The sequence below is a fragment of the Rattus rattus genome, chromosome 1, assembly GCF_011064425.1.
Source record: "Rattus rattus isolate New Zealand chromosome 1, Rrattus_CSIRO_v1, whole genome shotgun sequence".
Lineage (NCBI taxonomy): Eukaryota > Metazoa > Chordata > Mammalia > Rodentia > Muridae > Rattus > Rattus rattus.
Window position 1 is genome coordinate 14589350 of NC_046154.1, and position 17459 is coordinate 14606808.

Here is a 17459-nt window from a genome sequence, read left to right on the forward strand (position 1 = left end):
ACCCTCTGAATATGTATGTGTCTTAGCTGCACTCCAATCTTCTGTTTGACCCTACTTGCTTCTAGCTTACCTGAGTTGAACCCTTGTGCTGGAAGGTGGCTCAGATGTTCAGAGCACAGATTGTTCTTCCTAAGGACCCAACTAGAATTCCCAGCACCTATATCAGCTCACAACCACATACAATTCCACATCCAGAGGGAACCAGCTCCTCTGGCCTCTGGGCACTTTCATCTGTGAACAGTTATTGTCAAAGACAAATGGGTAATTAAAATAGGAAAATAATGTAAACAGTGGTGAATGAGATATCACCCAAGAAGTTTAAATAAATGAATAATAAATAAATAAATGTATGTATACAGATGTGAGCACTAAAGTTAAATTGAAGATGATTTTTAAGCAGCACATTATTTATGCACAGCAGTCTGGGGGCAATCTTGTGATGAAATGTTCACAAATGCTTTTCCTTTAGGAAGTATTTTTATTATTTTGATTGTTTAGAGCTTTTGGCACTCGTAGCTCTCATTCTCTCTTTTGACGGTTTATTTGTGTGCATCTGGCGGTCTTGGAAGTTGCTCTATAGAAAAGGCTGGACTTGAACTAAGATACCTCCCTGCCTCTAACCTCCCAAGTGAAGTGGAAACTTCTGATTTCCTAGGATGGCTATATTAAATGATGTTTTGCTGGGGTGCACGTGTGAAGGGCTGTCCTGCTAAAGCAGACACAGAAAGATTTCCTGAAGCAGACACAGGTGAAAGGATGTTTGGATATAGAATAAACACAAAGAGATGCTTGACAAAGGAGTAAATATAAAGCTGCTGCTTTGTACCTGGTGTCTGCCTGCTGAGAGGACTGGACTGAAGCTGCTGGTTCCCGTGTCTTGGGCTACTTGGGGCCATCTTTAGGCTCTGTGTGTTTAGGAGCTCAGGACATCATTCAGCATATCTACCACAATGACAACCTGAGTCAGAAGGGGCCTGGTAAACTACGCAGGTGCCGTATATTCATGCTATGCCTTAAGAACCGTAAGTCCCACCCATTCCAGGAACTCCTAGATGACCAGAGCCTCTGCTTTGCAATATTAGAGAACACAAGCTGCCCTGTTATGTTCTTTAGACGTCATAAATCCAAACACTCACCACTCTCCGTATATGGAGTCAATCATAAGTACCAACACAGACACAATTAACCTTTGGCCCACCAGGTACCTAACCCTGCTTCTTTGAATCCCATTCCCCTTTAGATAGATTATTCAGAAGAAGGCAATGTGACCAGCCTCTTATCATTGCAAAAAGTCACTGATCACATATTTGTGACTTCAAAAGGACAGTCCTGATGTCATATGCCCAACAACAGTTTCTGCCTTCCACAGATTGAGTCTGCCAAGAACAGTCGGAGAAGAATCTATGAAATACATGACATTAGTCTTTACTTTTAAAGTTAGTACAATGTACTGGGAGACATTGGACTTTATTATACTAATTTGGACAATGAGTTAAGTCTGTTAACTAGTGACTACCTGTCTGCACATACAGACTGTGTATAGAATTTAAAAGTGAACCAAGACATGTAAGTTTCCCCTAAGCAATTCTTAAGCCATGTGACTACATAAGGGTATACTGAAAGACTGGGAATCTGATATAGATGTGCAGTGAACTCTTCAGCTTACATCACTTTCCCTCCTCCCCTTTCTCCTTGCTTTCTGTCTGTAGTTGTGCACTTTGCACACTGAGACAGGACACTCTTGACTTTAAGACCAATCTGGGCTATGTGGAGAAACCTAGTGTCAGGAATTCAAAGAAGAATGAATCAAAATGAAATGAATGTTTGGAAAGCCTACACAGGAGAGAAGAGAAGTGTCCTAGACTAGCACACAAGAGTTGTCTTGTACTGAGAGATGCGTCTACCTCTGCTTTGCAAGTGCTTTAATCAAAGGCATCAGGCACAACCGCTTGGCTTCAATAAATCAGCTTTTGCCTCTATGGGTTTGGCCTAAGAATCTTCCCGTGTACGGATCTAATCCAATTTACCTGCACCATTCAAATCTGAAATTGAGCAAGTGGGTAGAAACATAATTTTTGAATCGGAGGCTGACTTTGGCTGGGAGGGTGTGGCTACAAAGGGAGGATTCAGCTGAAAGGTATATAAAGAGTCAAGGCAGGCAGAGAAACTCTCAGTCTTTTGGAGTTTGGAGTCACAGCCTTACCTGACCTGATAATGGTGTTCTGTCAACAGTGTCCAGATCAAGTAAGTCCCTCAGCTCCGTTAAAAAACCTCCTCTCATGCTATCTAGTCTCTCCGTGTCTTCAGTTCAAATTTTCTTTCTGTAATTTTTTATTTGTTGGTTCTTCGATTTGAGATGATTTCTCTCTACATAAGATTGCCTGACCTGTATTCTATATATCCTGTAATTTTTGGCTTATATCCACTTATCAGTTAGTACACACCATACGTGTCATTTTGGGTGTGGGTTACCTCACAGAGCATGATATTTTCATCCATTCACCTGCAATTTCATGATGTGTTCATTTTTCCTCTGGCGTCCGAGATGTGTGCTGAGTGCAGTCTCTTCTGGTTTCCCAGGCGTGTCCGCCTCTCTGAAGGTTCAGCTCTCCCTCCCACGGGATTTGGGTTCAGAGAACTGTTTATCCAGTAGCTCCCTTCAGGTTATGGCGGTGTCTCAGGCGCAGTGGTCCTGCTGCTCTTGGGCCCTCCTCTACGGAAACCCAGAGGCCGTATACAGTTTCCTCTTGGGCCGGGGATGTGGGCAGGGGTGGGCAGTGTTGGTGGTCTCTTCCGCTCTGCAGCCTCAGGAGTGCCCACCTGACCAGGCGGTGAGGTCTCTCTCCCACGGGGTTTAGGAGCAGAGAGAGTTCATTTTTTAATAGCTGAATATTATTCCATTTTGTAAATTAACTGCATTTTCTGTATCCATTTTTTGATTGAGTACTATCTGCTTTTTTTTTTTTTACCACTTCTGGCTACTAAAAATTAAGCTGCTGTGAACATAGCGGAGCACATGTCCTGGTGGTACGGTGTGGCATTTTATGGGTATATATCTATGTGTACAATTGCTGTTTTGTCAGGTAAAACTGTTTCCAATTTTCTGAAGATCCACCAGATTGATTTCCTGAGTGGTTGCACCAGTTTGTAATCCCATCAGCAATGGAGGACTCTTCCTCTTTTTTCGCATCCTCACCAGCATGTGCAGTCACTTGATTTTTTGATTTTAGCCATTCTGATTGCTGTAAGGTGGAATCTCAAGGTTATTTTGATTTGCATTTCCCCAATGACTGTGGACTTTAAACGTTATTAAAGTGTTTCTTAACCATTTGAGATTCTCCTATGGTTGAATTAGGGGAAGAATTGAAGATTAAGAGGTGAGCAACCTATAGGTAGAAAACCTGCCTCAACTAGATTGGAAACCCAAGAGCTTTCAGAGACTGAGCAACCAGATCAAGCAGGATATACAAACTGGTCCAAAGTCGCCAGCACATGTAGCAGAGGTTTATTGGGTCAGAGTTCAATGGAAGAAAATGTGCCTAGTTGGGAAGATACTTGAGGTCCTAGAGATGGGGGACTTTGGAGGATTGGCATGTAAGGGGAGCAACATTTTTGAGGCATGGGGAGGGAGGAATAGGATGAGGAACTGTGGGGGGGGCAATGACTGGAAATAAAAAAAAAAAAAAAAGATTGCCTGGCCTGAAACTCAGAGATTTTCCTATTGGCCACTTGAGGGCTGCTTAGCCAGATTACACAAGTGTGTTCTGAATTACATATAATTTTTAATTTAGTCATTTTGTTACTGTGGTTTCTTTGTTTGTTTGTTTGTTTTAGATTTCTTCCTGTCTTTTGAGACTGCCTCACTAACAGTATCAGGATGACCTTGAATTTCAGGCACTCTGAGCTGCAGTGTCAGATGTGATTTATTCCTGTGCCTTCACTGCTGATCTTTGTGTCACTTTAAGCCTGGCACTCTTCAGTGTGCTTTTAATCCCAGCAACAGTGAATCAGAGGGGGGCTGAATGTCAAAACAGTCAAGTATTTTTGTGTCTTTAAAAAAGGCAAAACAAGGGGCTGAAGGGATGGCTCGGTGGTAAAGAGTACTGAGTGCTCTTTCCGAGGTTCTGTGTTCAATTCTCAGTAGCTTCATGGTTGCTCAACCATCTGTAATGGGAACTGATTCCCTCCTCAGGTGTGTCTGAAGACAGGGACAGTGTACTCTTATACGTTAAATAAATAGATATGTAACTAAATAAATAACACAAAACAGGCAAACACAATATACCAATTATCTGCTCACTGACACATAGTCTCTTATTTTCATGGAACTCAGGTTGGCCTCAAACTTGTAGGAAGAAACCTGCATGTGTATATCTCCATAAATATGTGTGTGTATGTATATGTACATACATGATTGTGTGTGTGTGTGTGTGTGTGTGTGTGTGTGAATTTACTAGACTTTATATCCCTATCACAGTCTCCTTCCTCATCTCCTTCCACACCTGCCCATGACTCCGAAAGTAAGGTCGAGCCTGGATGGTCTCTAAGAATGATGGCAGCCTAATTATATAGCTCATTTCAATTCAGGCATGGTTAAGAAAATGTCTAAAAGAAGCAAAACAATAAACAAACAAAAACAACGTATTTCTATGTGTTGATGGATGCATGGTCTATTCTTTTTAAGAAATCCAGGATGTGTTCAACATTTCAGGAACAAGTTAGCCCTTTTTTTGTAAAGTGTTCAAATGAAAAATCTGAATATCACTTGAAATTAAAATTTATGCTTTTTCTTTACTTTGTTTGGTCTTCCCATTAATTTTTCAGGTCACAATCTGTTTTGGTGCTATAGAAATAACCATCTATGACATTGAGCTAGTGATCCTCCTGTGTTCCCCATGTGAATTATGATCTCCTCCTAATAGCTTCTTCTTCTGGATGCTTTATAAAGAGTTACTGCCCTTGCCAATGGATACTGAAGATTTACTGACATTATGGTTTCTTTCCCACTCTACTTAGCTCTCTAGCTTGCATAGCTCAACCTGTATTCTTCCAACACATTCTCCAAGATGCTTGTATGGATGATAATCAAAGATTGATGTCAATAACTAATGATCAAAATGTTAAACAATTTTGTGACTTACTCCATGCATTGTTGCTGGATAAGTAGAGATTGTTGAAAGTTGGGAAACTGTTTCTCTATGCTTTCTTTGTGGGCTTGAAGAGCAAAGCACAGTCTATTCATCATCAACAACTAACTGAGTCCTTTAGTGTTCCTGGTGGTCACTTCCCAGTGGGATGTATCCACCTCAGTTGTGGCTGCAAAGCAACGTGGTCTTTGGGAACTAGGCTACTTGGGAGACACTTCAAACCACTAGAGACATTTATGACTTTGAAACCAACCAAGACTGGATCAAACAGTTCTGGATTAGACACACTATGTTAGCACAAGCTGAGCAGTTGGGGAACACACATGTAATCTCAGCATTAGGTAGACACAGGCAGAAAAATCTCTTTGGGGTTCAGGCTAGTGTGGTCTATAAAGCAAGTTTCATGACAGTAAGTATATAGGTAGGTCTGTAAAGTCTTTGTCCAAAAGAAAAAAAGAAAAAACCCAACTGATGGTGCTCAAATTAATAAACTGAGTTCTGAATCCTCATCAGTAGTGATCTAGCCCTCACACTTCCCTGGGTGGGCAGAAGGTCTTCCTAAGTTTCTTGTCATTAATGGTATATTTTCCCCCTGATTACCTAGGATGACTCTTCAGAAAACACAATGAAAGTCTACTCTCCACCCACCCTCCAGAGCCTGGCATTTAAGGGGCTAATGAGCGAGGAGGCCTTGGCCATTTCTGCTCTCAAGGATCTGCCAAATAGACTGCTCCCAGTGATGTTTGAGGAAGCCTTCATTGCTGGACATACAAAGATCTTGACGGCCATGATACCTGTGTGGCCCTTCCCATACCTTTCTGTAGGAATGATGATAAAGAACCTCAACCTGGACACTTTGAAGGCTGTGCTGGAAGGCCTAGATTTATTGATTTCACGAAAGGTTTGCTCCAGGTAGGAAAGGTCAGCTGGGTTGGAGGAAGGTTCTCTGAATATTGAGAATGAGCACCTCAGAACAGAGAATATGTGGTCAACTGTGGATCAGAGGCTTCTTATCTTCAATTTTCACCCTACAGTCATGACTGTTCCTATCTGGGTGTAGAGGTTTAGAGTACTGTAGAAGCTTGGGCTCAGTTTCAGCGATCGGGGCAAATGATGTCTAATGTAGAAGACAGAAATGAGTAGACACGCCCAGTGAGGAACAGGCCTTTTTCTGCATCCCACAATGATACAAATGAAACAAGGCTGGGATTAAGGGGTCTGGAATGTAGGGAAGTAATACAGTGCTAAAGATGCCCTTTATTTACTCAGTGTATTTATTTACTCAATGCTATTTATTTACTCAGTGTACCACTCAGGGTTTGATTGGAGGAACAGGGAAAAGCAAAATTTTAGAAGAAATAGCTGAAGTGTAAGATGTGGAAGAGAGTCCTACTGTAATATGTATCCTTTCATACATTGTGAGGATTATACTCATTTCTCCCATAGTAGGTGCAAGCTCAGAGAGATCAATTGGATGGATATACGCCATGAGTTATCTGGAATATGGGCTGGATACAATGAAGATGAAGGCTTAGCAGAGTTCATGACACAGAAGCAGCCCGTGGAGATCTGTCCTGACTGTGGGATGAAGAAAGATTTGACAGTGATTACTCAACTCCAACTCAGAAAGGACAGATTGGATGAATCTACTACATACTTGGTACAGTGGGCCCAACAGAGAAAAGATTCCATTCACCTATGCTGTAGAAACCTGGAGATTCAGGGCTTAACCATGGCCATGGTCTTAGAAATCTTCAGCCTTGTACATGCAGACTGTATACAGATGCTGAGGCTAAGTTGTATCTTCCTAGAAGATTTGGCTATGATTAATCCCTACCTGAGACAGATGAACAATCTCCTCACACTCATGCTAGATCACATCAATGATACAATCAGTGCAGGAGTTTCTAAAAGGCTCAATGAGGAGAATGTGATCAAATGGATTTCTCAACTTCCCACACTCCACTGTCTTCAGGAACTCTATATTGATAATGTCTATTTTATAGAAGGCAACCTAAAAGACTGCCTCAGGTAAGGAAGGACTGAGAGGGTATGGAACACCAGAGAAAATACATATCTTTTTCTGTGTTTCTCTTTCCTTGGTTTTGTTTCTGTTTTGTTTTGTTTTGATTTGATTTGTTCTTTTTTTTTTTTGCAAGCTAGAGAGTCTAGGATGGACTGGACACCATAAACCTAGCACTGTTAGAGACCTAGCACATCTGAACAGATGAGCTCTGTACTAAGATATATGTGATGAGCATGCCTCTTATTGGTCATGTGTGAAATATTTTGTGTCCAGAAACAGGTTGAGTAGAAGAGAAATATGAATCTCTGGGGTTTGAGGTGATGATAGAAGCATGGACCTTAAAGCAACAAGACTTCTTATAACTCTTAAAACAAGAGGAAGTTACTGAAATTTGTGTTGGGTAGGCGCTCCTTTTTACATGTTGTCCTGATATACTCATCGGTGTGGTTTTCTGTCATGGCCTGAATCATGCCTATGGGGATATCTACAAGCCTCAGGCTAGACTGCTCTGAGTTTTCTGAGCAGGACAACAAAAGGCAATGTCCTGGGGTTGACTACAATATATAGTCAGAATGAGTTTGGGAGAAGTGGTATCTACTTTGCTTCCAATCCTATCAACCCACTTCAACACAATTGCCAGAAATCAATCATTTTGTTTTCTCTCCTCAGTTGCCTGAAGAAGCCCTTGAAGGCACTTTGCATCATTAACTGTGACCTCTCACAGTCAGACTTGGATTACCTGCCCTATTGCCTGAATATTTTTGAACTCAAATGTTTGAGCCTTATTAATACTAATTTAACTTATTCATTCCTTGAGCCTCTTGGATTTCTCCTTGAGAGAGTCAAACATACCCTGGAATGCCTGGAATTGAAATCTTGCGGTATGGAGGAATCTCATTTCAATACTCTGCTCCCTGCCCTAAGCCAATGTTCCCACCTCACAGAAATCAATTTCTGGGAGAACGAACTCTCCCTGCTTTCCCTGAAACAACTTCTACACCACACTGCCACACTGAGCCGATTGACTGATGAGGTGTACCCTGCCCCTCTTGAGTGCTATGATAGCAGGGATGTGGTACTCATACAGAGCTTAAAAAGTTTTTGTCCTGAGCTCCTGGATATACTTAAGGCCAAAAGACAGCCCAAGAAGGTCACCATGGCTACAGCTCAGTGCTTGAGGTGTGGTGGGTTCTATGTTTATGATCTGGAGAGAAAATGTTGCCATATTGAATATGAGGTAATTTAAGGTTGACTGTGGAATAGAGAAATGGAGGCTTAGTACTGGGGATTGAGGAAATCTTAAGTGAATGTCCATTGCTGAAGGAAGCATGGATGTCAAGGACATAAAGGTCTGAGTCAACTAGAAAAGCAAAATCTTCTTCTGAGCACGTGAATGGATGCACCTGCAGAAAGTATCAAGCACTCCGTTCTTCTCTAGGATTTTTGTAGTTTGAGTGTGTTACAATATAGGCACCCTTTCAAGAGGAGATCGTCCCCCTCTCTTAACTCAATAGAATAAATGTTTTGAATTTCTGTGTTGATGATATGTCTCCATTAGAGAAGAGAGCCTAATCATTCCCAGCATTTCTGAACCTGTGTCTGGTTTCTTGATTCATGATCACCATAATTAGGTCAATCTCAGATTTGTGCAATTCCTTCCATCCCAGTAAAAGGTCACATAAATTGTACTGAAAGCACAGGGCTTCACAAAATACTCAATATTTTGGAAATAAATTTGTATGTATTACATTCAGATAACAACTGAGTCAGCTATGGGGAGCAATGGGATATGGGTGTAGGTTTCTTCAGTCATGGAAATGAGGACCAAGTAAACACAAAGGCAGGCACATTTCAGGAACTGTGTTCTCGTATTTAAATTAGCTGGAAGACATTATTTGCAACATATAAACACTCGGAGAACTGATATCAAAATGAGATGGACAGGATGTGACCTTAATTTATCTATTAACTCATATTGCAGAACAGTTTATATATTGCCTAAGAGGAGACTCACTCAGGCATAGAAATATGTCCTAACAGCATCCCCTGCTTCCCTGGGACAGATCCTGCCAACCTTCATGTATAGTCAAGATTCTTTAAGATATTGAGGTGACTCTCAGTGGGCTTCAGAGAAGAGGATGTTCTCTATGGAACTTATCAGTCCCCTTACTCACTTTAGTTCATCTCTTTAACATCCAGGCTGGCCACTGTGTCTGGACCTAGTGCCATGAAACTCTGCCTCACTGGCTTGTTATGGGTCTTATTTTCTTCTCTCCAGTTCCTCAAAAGCTGAGACTAAATATGTGTACCTCCACAGTAGGCTATTTTCTGTTTAAAAAAATGTACCAGGATGCTCTTCATGAGATTCTGTGAATAGCCTGAGACAATTTATAACCACAAGTTTTCTGAAGGATTGCCCATACAGAATGAAAGATGTTTCTGGCTGGAGTCCAGAACTAACCATCATGTATGTTTCCCCAGAGTCAGCCAAAGTTCTCAGCACAAAGGAGATCTATGTCCCTCAGAGGGACAAAGGGCCAGGGGTGAGAGACAATGACAGCAGATAGAAGACACAGAAGGGAAAGAGGGAGAGGGTAAAGGACTGTTTGTCCTTGGGGGCAGGGCAGGAGAAAGGACTACCTCTGGATAGAAAAGAATACCTAGCCTATAGGACAAAGGAATGTTATAAAGGTGAAAAAGAAGTCCCATGTGAGAATGAGGTTTTTAATTTTAGTTGGGTTGGATAATTACATGAGACAAAAGTAGCTTTTTGATTGCTGGACTTGAAAGTTTGGCTTTGGTAGTGACCTTCAAGAAGAGGGAGTGTCCAAGTAAAGGAATGGACCTTTTGAGATGTAATCTAATGGTTTTCAGCAAGGCACGAGGATGCTGAATGAGGACCCGGGTTGCCCAGGACTATGTTTTGCATTGTCAAGGCTGGCCATTGTTCCATCACTGAGGCAGAAGGATTGGTGAGAGTTGGAGTTTCAACTTAATTGACAGATCAACACTATGTATCAAAAAGATAAAACAAAAATGAAAATATCTCCCCAAACAAATTACATACATAGCACCTCACTCAACTTACCAATACATGAATAAACAAACAAAAAGGCTCAGCTGTGGGGAATCATACACGGAAGAGGCTCTCAAATTTCAGGATAATATGATTTTTTTGGCTTTCACAGAGGGAACACCAACAACTGAGATAATGAACATAATCCCATGCAACACCAGTTTGGGACACAAATAACAAATCAGAAGGCAAGTTTTGGTTCTAAGGTGGAGCAGAGAAGGTGACTGGCGAGTGTTTCCTGAACCTTGTTCTCAGTTTTCAGGCACATCACAATGTGTTAAAGCCTAGAAATAACATAAATGGCACTTTTGTGAAATTTTGCTGCTTTCACTAGAGCGGTGGGAGCAGAGGTTTTTTGTTTTTTTGGGTTTTTTTTTTTAAATAATGTGAAATACTCTTGAAAACAAGATTGGTAAATTGGTAGTTCTTTATACATACGTGCAAGAAAAGGAAGGTATTTTCAATTACAAAACACACAAGGATGTTTAGGTGTAACCTAAATAGAAATAAAGTTCTATGTCAAAAATGAAAAAAGAAATAAAGGGAAAAAAGTATAGCAGTTGATCAGATGGATTTGAAACTGTCTTACAGGCTAGGTGTGCTACCACACGCCATTAGTGCCATTAATTTGCAGAAAGAAGCATGGAGATTTTAATGGGTTGGAAGCCAGCCTGTTCTAAGGATTGGGTTCTAGACAGGGTAATTTTGTGAGACCTATTTTTACTTTTTGTTTTGTTTTGTTTTGTTTTTTACCCTTTCAATAGCTTTTATTCTTTTTTTCTCCATCTTTATTAAATTGGGTATTTCTTTTTTTTTTTTCATCTTTATTAACTTGGGTATTTCTTATTTACATTTCGAAAGTGTTATTCCCTTTTTCGGTTTCGGGCAAACATCCCCTAACCTCCCCCCTCCCTTCTATATGGGTATTCCCTCCCCATCCTCCCCCATTACCGTCCTCCCCACAACAATCACGTTCACTGGGGGTTCAGTCTTGATAGGACCAAGGGCTTCCCCTTCCACTGGTGCTCTTACTAGGATATTCATTGCTGCCTATGAGGTTGGAGCGCAGGGTCAGTCCATGATTAGTCTTTGGGTTGTGGCTTAGTCCCTGGAAGCTCTGGTTGCTTGGCATTGTTGTTCATATGGGGTCTCAAGCCCCTTCAAGCTCTTACAGTCCTTTCTAAGATTCCTTCAACGGGGGTCCCGTTCTCAGCTCAGTGATTTACTGCTGGCATTCACCTATGTATTTGCCGTATTCTGACTGTGTCTCTCAGGAGAGATCTACATCCGGTACCTATCAGCCTGCACTTGTTTGCTTCATCAATCTTACCTAGTTTTGGTGGCTGTATATATATTGGCCACATGTGGGGCAGGTTCTGAATGGCCATATCTTCAGTCTCTGCTCTAAACTTTGCCTGAATATCCCTTCCTATGAATATTTTTGTTCCCTATTTTAAGTAGGAGTGAAGCATCTGCATTTTCGTCATCCTTCTTGAACTTCCTGTGGTCTGTGTATTGCATCCTGAGTAATTCAATCTTTTGGGCCAATATCCACTTATCAGTGAGTGCATACCATGTGTGTTTTTCTGTGATTGGGTTACCTCACTCAGAATGATATTTTGTAGTTCATTCCATTTGCCTATGAATTTCATGAAGTCATTGTTTTTTGATAGCTGATTAGTACTCTGTTGTGTAGATGTACCCAATTTTTTAATCCATTCCTCTGTTGAAGGGCATTTGGGTTCTTTCCAGCTTCTGCCTATTATAAATAAGGCTGCTATGAACATAGTGGAGCATGTGTCTTTGTTATATGCTGGAGCATCATTTCCGTATATGCCCAAGAGAGGTATAGCTGGGTTCTCAGGTATTGCAATGTCCAATTTTCTGAGGAACCTCCAGACTGATTTCCAGAGTTGTTGTACCAGTTTGCAGTCACAAAAATGAGTGGAGTGTTCCTCTTCCTCCACATCCTTTCCAGCATCTGCTGTCACCTGAGTTATTTCTCTTAGCCATTCTGACTGGAGTGAGGTGGAATCTCAAGGTTGTTTTTGCATTTCCCTGATGAATAAATATGTTGAACATTTCTTTAGGTGCTTTTCAGCCTGAGAATGTTTTGTTTACCTCTGTGCCCATTTTTAATAGGGTTATTTGGCTCTCTGTAGTCTAACTTCTTGAGTTTTTGCATATTTTGGATATTAGCCCTCTATCAGATATAGGATTGGTTTCTGTTTTGTCCTAATGGCAGTGTCCTTTGCCTTATAGAAGCTTTGCAGTTTTATGGGGTCCCATTTGTCGATTCTTGATCTTAGAACATAAGCTATTGGTGTTTTTTTTTTTTTTCAGGAAATTTTCTCCAGTGCCCATGTGTTCGAGACTCTTCCCCACTTTTTTCTACTACTTTGAGTGTATCTGTTTTGATGTGGAGGTCCAAATGTATACAAATTGTAAGGAAAGAAGTCAAAATATCACCATTTGCAGATGACACCCATTTCAATAGTCCTACATAATTTAAAATATCTGGGTGTGATGTTAACCAAGCAAGTGAAAGATCTGTATGACAAGAACTTCAAGTCTCTGAAGAAAGAAATTGAAGATCTCAGAAGATGGAAAGATCTCCCATGCTCATGGATTGGCAGGATTAATATAGTAAAAATGGCCATTTTGACATCAAAACAATCATCCACCATGATCAAGTAGGTTTCATCCCAGGCATGCAGGGATGGTTTAATATACGGAAAATCATCAACGTGATCCATTATATAAACAAACTGAAAGAACAAAACCACATGATCATTTCATTAGATGCTGAGAAAGCATTTGACAAAATTCAACACCCTTCATGATAAAAAGTCCTGGAAAGAATAGGAATTCAAGGCCCATACCTAAACATAGTAAAAATATACAGCAAAACCAGTTGTTAACATTAAACTAAATGGAGAGAAACTTGAAGCAATCCCACTAAAATCAGGGACTAGACAAGGCTGCCCACTCTCTCCCTACTTATTCAATATAGTTCTTGAAGTTCTAGCCAGAGCAATCAGACAACAAAAGGAGATCAAGGGGATACAGATCGGAAAAGAAGAAGTCAAAATATCACTATTTGCAGATGATATGATAGTATATTTAAGTGATCCCAAAAGTTCCACCAGAGAACTACTAAAGCTGATAAACAACTTCAGCCAAGTGGCTGGGTATAAAATTAACTCAAATAAATCAATAGCCTTCCTCTACACAAAAGAGAAACAAGCCGAGAAAGAACTTAGGGAAACGACACCCTTCATAATAGACCCAAATAATATAAAGTACCTCGGTGTGATTTTAACCAAGTAAATAAAAGATCTGTACAATAAGAACTTCAAGACACTGAAGAAAGAAATTGAAGAAGACCTCAGAAGATGGAAAGATCTCCCATGCTCATGGATTGGCAGGATTAATATAGTAAAAATGGCCATTTTACCAAAAGCGATCTACAGATTCAATGCAATCCCCATCAAAATACCAATCCAATTCTTCAAAGAGTTAGACAGAACAATTTGCAAATTCATCTGGAATAGCAAAAAACCCAGGATAGCTAAAACTATCCTCAACAATAAAAGGACTTCAGGGGGAATCACTATCCCTGAACTCAAGCAGTAATACAGAGCAATAGTGATAAAAACTGCATTGGTACAGAGACAGACAGATAGACCAATGGAACAGAACTGAAGACCCAGAAATGAACCCACACACCTATGGGCACTTGATTTTTGACAAAGGAGACAAAACCATCCAATGGAAAAAAGATAGCATTTTCAGCAAATGGTGCTGGTTTAACTGGAGGTCAGCATGTAGAAGAATGCAGATTGATTCATGCTTATCACCCTGTACAAAGCTTAAGTCCAAGTGGATCAACGACCTCCACATCAAACCAGATACACTCAAACTAATAGAAGAAAAAGTGGGGAAGCATCTCGAACACATGGGCAATGTAGAAAACTTCCTGAATAAAACACCAACGGCTTATGCTCTAAGATCAAGAATCGACAAATGGGATCTCATAAAACTGCAAAAGCTTCTATAAGGCAAAAGGACACTGTGGTTAGGACAAAACGGCAACCAACAGATTGGGAAAAGATCTTTACCAATCCTACAACAGATAGAGGCCTTATATCCAAAATATACAAAGAACTCAAAAGTTAGACATGGGGAGACAAATAACCCTATTAAAAAATGGGGTTCAGAGCTAAACAGAGAATTCACAGCTGAGGAATGTCGAATGGCTGAGAAACACCTAAAGAAATGTTCAACATCTTTAGTCAGAAGGGAAATGCAAATCAAAACAACCCTGAGATTTCACCTCACACCAGTGAGAATGGCTAAGATCAAAAACTCAGGTGACAGCAAATGCTGGGGAGGATGTGGAGAAAGAGGAACACTCCTCCATTGTTGGTGGGATTGCAGACTGGTACAACCATTCTGGAAATCAGTCTGGAGGTTCCTCAGAAAATTGGACATTGAACTGCCTGAGGATCCAGCTATACCTCTCTTGGACATATACCCAAAAGATGCCCCAACATATAAAAAAGACACGTGCTCCACTATGTTCATAGCAGCCTTATTTATAATAGCCAGAAGCTGGAAAGAACCCAGATGCCCTTCAACAGAGGAATGGATACAGAAAATGTGGTACATCTACACAACGGAATATTATTCAGCTATCAAAAACAATGACTTTATGATATTCGTAGGCAAATGGTTGGAACTGGAAAATATCATTCTGAGTGAGGTAACCCAATCACAGAAAAACACACATTGTATGCACTCATTGATAAGTGGCTATTAGCCCAAATGCTTGAATTACCCTAGATGCCTAGAACAAATGAAACTCAGGACGGATGATCAACATGTGAATGCTTCACTCCTTCTTTAAAAGGGGAACAAGAATACCCTTGGCAGGGAATAGAGAGGCAAAGATTAAAACAGACACAGAAGGAACACCCATTCAGAGCCTGCCCCACATGTGGCCCATACATATACAGCCATCCAATTAGACAAGATGGATGAAGCAAAGAAGTGCAGGCCGACAGGAGCCAGATGTAGATCTCTCCTGAGAGACACAGCCAGAATACAGCAAATACAGAGGTGAATGCCAGCAGCAAACCACTGAACTGAGAATAGGACCCCCATTGAAGGAATCAGAGAAAGAACTGGAAGAGCTCGAAGGGGCTTGAGACCCCTTATGAACAACAATGCCAAGCAACCAGAGCTTCCAGGGACTAAGCCACTACCTAAAGACTATACATGGACTGACCCTGGTCTCTGACCTCATAGGCAGCAATGAATATCCTAGTAAGATCACCAGTGGAAGGGGAAGCCCTGGGTCCTGCTAAGACAGAACCCCCAGTGAACTAGATTGTTGGGGGGAGAGTGGCAATGGGGGGAGGATGGGGAGGGGAACACCTATAAAGAAGGGGAGGGAGAGGGATTAGGGGGATGTTTGCCCAGAAACTGGGAAAGGGAATAACACTCGAAATGTAAATAAGAAATACTCAAAGTTAATAAAAAAAAAAAAGGCCATTTTGCCAAAAGCCATCTACAGATTCAATGCAATCCCCATCAAAATTCCTACTCAATTCTTTATAGAGATAGAAAGAGCAATTTGCAAATTCATTTGGAATAACAAAAATCCCAGGATAGCAAAAACTATATTCAACAATAAGATAACATCTGGGGGAATCACCATCCCTGACCTCAAGTAGTATTACAGATCAATAGTAAAAAAAAAATAAATAAAATTGTGTGGTATTGGTACAGAGACAGGTAGATAAATCCGTGGAACAGAATTAAGACCAAGAAATGAAACCATACCTACAATCACTTGAACTTTGACAAAGGAACTAAAACCATCCAATGGAAGAAAGATAGCATTTTCAACAAATGTTGCTGGTTCAACTGGAGGTCAGCATGTAGAAGAATGCAAATCGATCCATTCTTATCACCCTGTACAAAGCTTAAGTCCAATTGTCCTGCCCTAAAGGATTACCTGTCCCTATAATCTGGAGAATAATTGTCCACTGATGTACTCTGACCTCATTTTGCTAATAAATCCCTGAGACTAACCATTATGTTTCCTTATGTTTGTATAATCCGGTACCAATAAATAATCTGGTATACTATCCGTTCTTTTCATGATTAGAGTTATAAAAATAAGATTATCCAAGATTACTCATTAGGTGAAGCATATCTGGGGCTAAGTATAATACTGAATTTAATTCTGGATACCCTTATAATGCAGAGGGAGCCTTGACTCCCCATATGGACCTCTTACCTCCATAGCCGCAGGTAATGGCAGTAATGTTGACTTATGTGCAGGGACACCTGATATAAATAAAATAATAATAATGTAATAATCCCATGTTTAAATGTTTTTGTACATGGGTGTTGTTGTCCACAAAACACAACTCTGAAGCCTTTCATCAACTAAATGATTACAAACTTTTAGATTTCCAAATAGACCTGGCCCTGGAAAACCGCTATCTGTACCCAGATCTAGTGGGTAGAGTGCTGGATTCCCAAAAGTGAGGACAATCCTGAGAGCACAACTGAGACCACATCTTCTGCTCATATTTCTGGCCCAAGAGGGACCTGCTTGGAGCCCTCTAGACATAGAAACCAAGGAGCAGTCTGGTACAGGATCCTTCCAGTTTCTGTTTGATCCTGGAGCTGAATCTGTGACATAGTTCTCTGTATCTAGATTCTGCTTAGAGAAAACAGGTCCCCAAGAATGCTGACATACAGGCTTAGAGAAGGGTCAAGCCAGTGTCAGAGACAACAAGTCCAGCTAAGACTAGAGATAATCAGATGGCAAGAGGAAAGAGCAAGTACCTAAGCAACAGAAACCAAGGACACTTGGTAATATCAGAACCCAATTCCCCCACAGCAGAAAGCCCTGGATACTCCAACACACCTGAAAAGCAAGATTTGGATTTAAAACACAACTCATGATGATGTTAGGGAACTTTAAGAAGGAGTTATTTATCTCCATTAAAGAAATACAGGACAACACAGGTAAACATGTAGAAGCCTTTAAAGAGATAACACAAAACTCCCTTAATGAACTGCAGGAAAAAACTACCAAACAGGTGAAAGAATTGAACAAAACCATTCAGGATCTAAAAATGAAAATAGAAACAATAAAGAAATCACAAAGGTAGACAACCCTGGAGATAGA

At 40.7% G+C, this 17459-nt stretch overlaps 1 protein-coding gene across 1 annotated transcript; it reads left to right on the plus strand.

Annotated features, from left to right (window-relative positions):
• The first annotated feature begins 2181 nt into the window (after positions 1 to 2181).
• On the plus strand, positions 2182 to 8419 carry LOC116890269 (oogenesin-3-like). Its single transcript, XM_032890987.1, has 4 exons — positions 2182 to 2244; positions 5752 to 6059; positions 6594 to 7178; positions 7843 to 8419. Exons 1-4 carry the CDS (start codon positions 2215 to 2217, stop codon positions 8417 to 8419), a joined length of 1500 nt encoding a protein of 499 aa, XP_032746878.1. The 5' UTR covers positions 2182 to 2214.
• Positions 8420 to 17459: the final 9040 nt, after the last annotated feature.

Bases quoted from the DNA above. Each gene is read 5' to 3' on its own strand.
- LOC116890269 (XM_032890987.1), top strand. From the start codon at position 2,215: ATGGTGTTCTGTCAACAGTGTCCAGATCAA. The intron at 6,060-6,593 runs GTAGGAAAGGTC...TTTCTCCCATAG, and splicing joins TCACGAAAGGTTTGCTCCAG to TAGGTGCAAGCTCAGAGAGA. The intron at 7,179-7,842 runs GTAAGGAAGGAC...TTCTCTCCTCAG, and splicing joins AACCTAAAAGACTGCCTCAG to TTGCCTGAAGAAGCCCTTGA.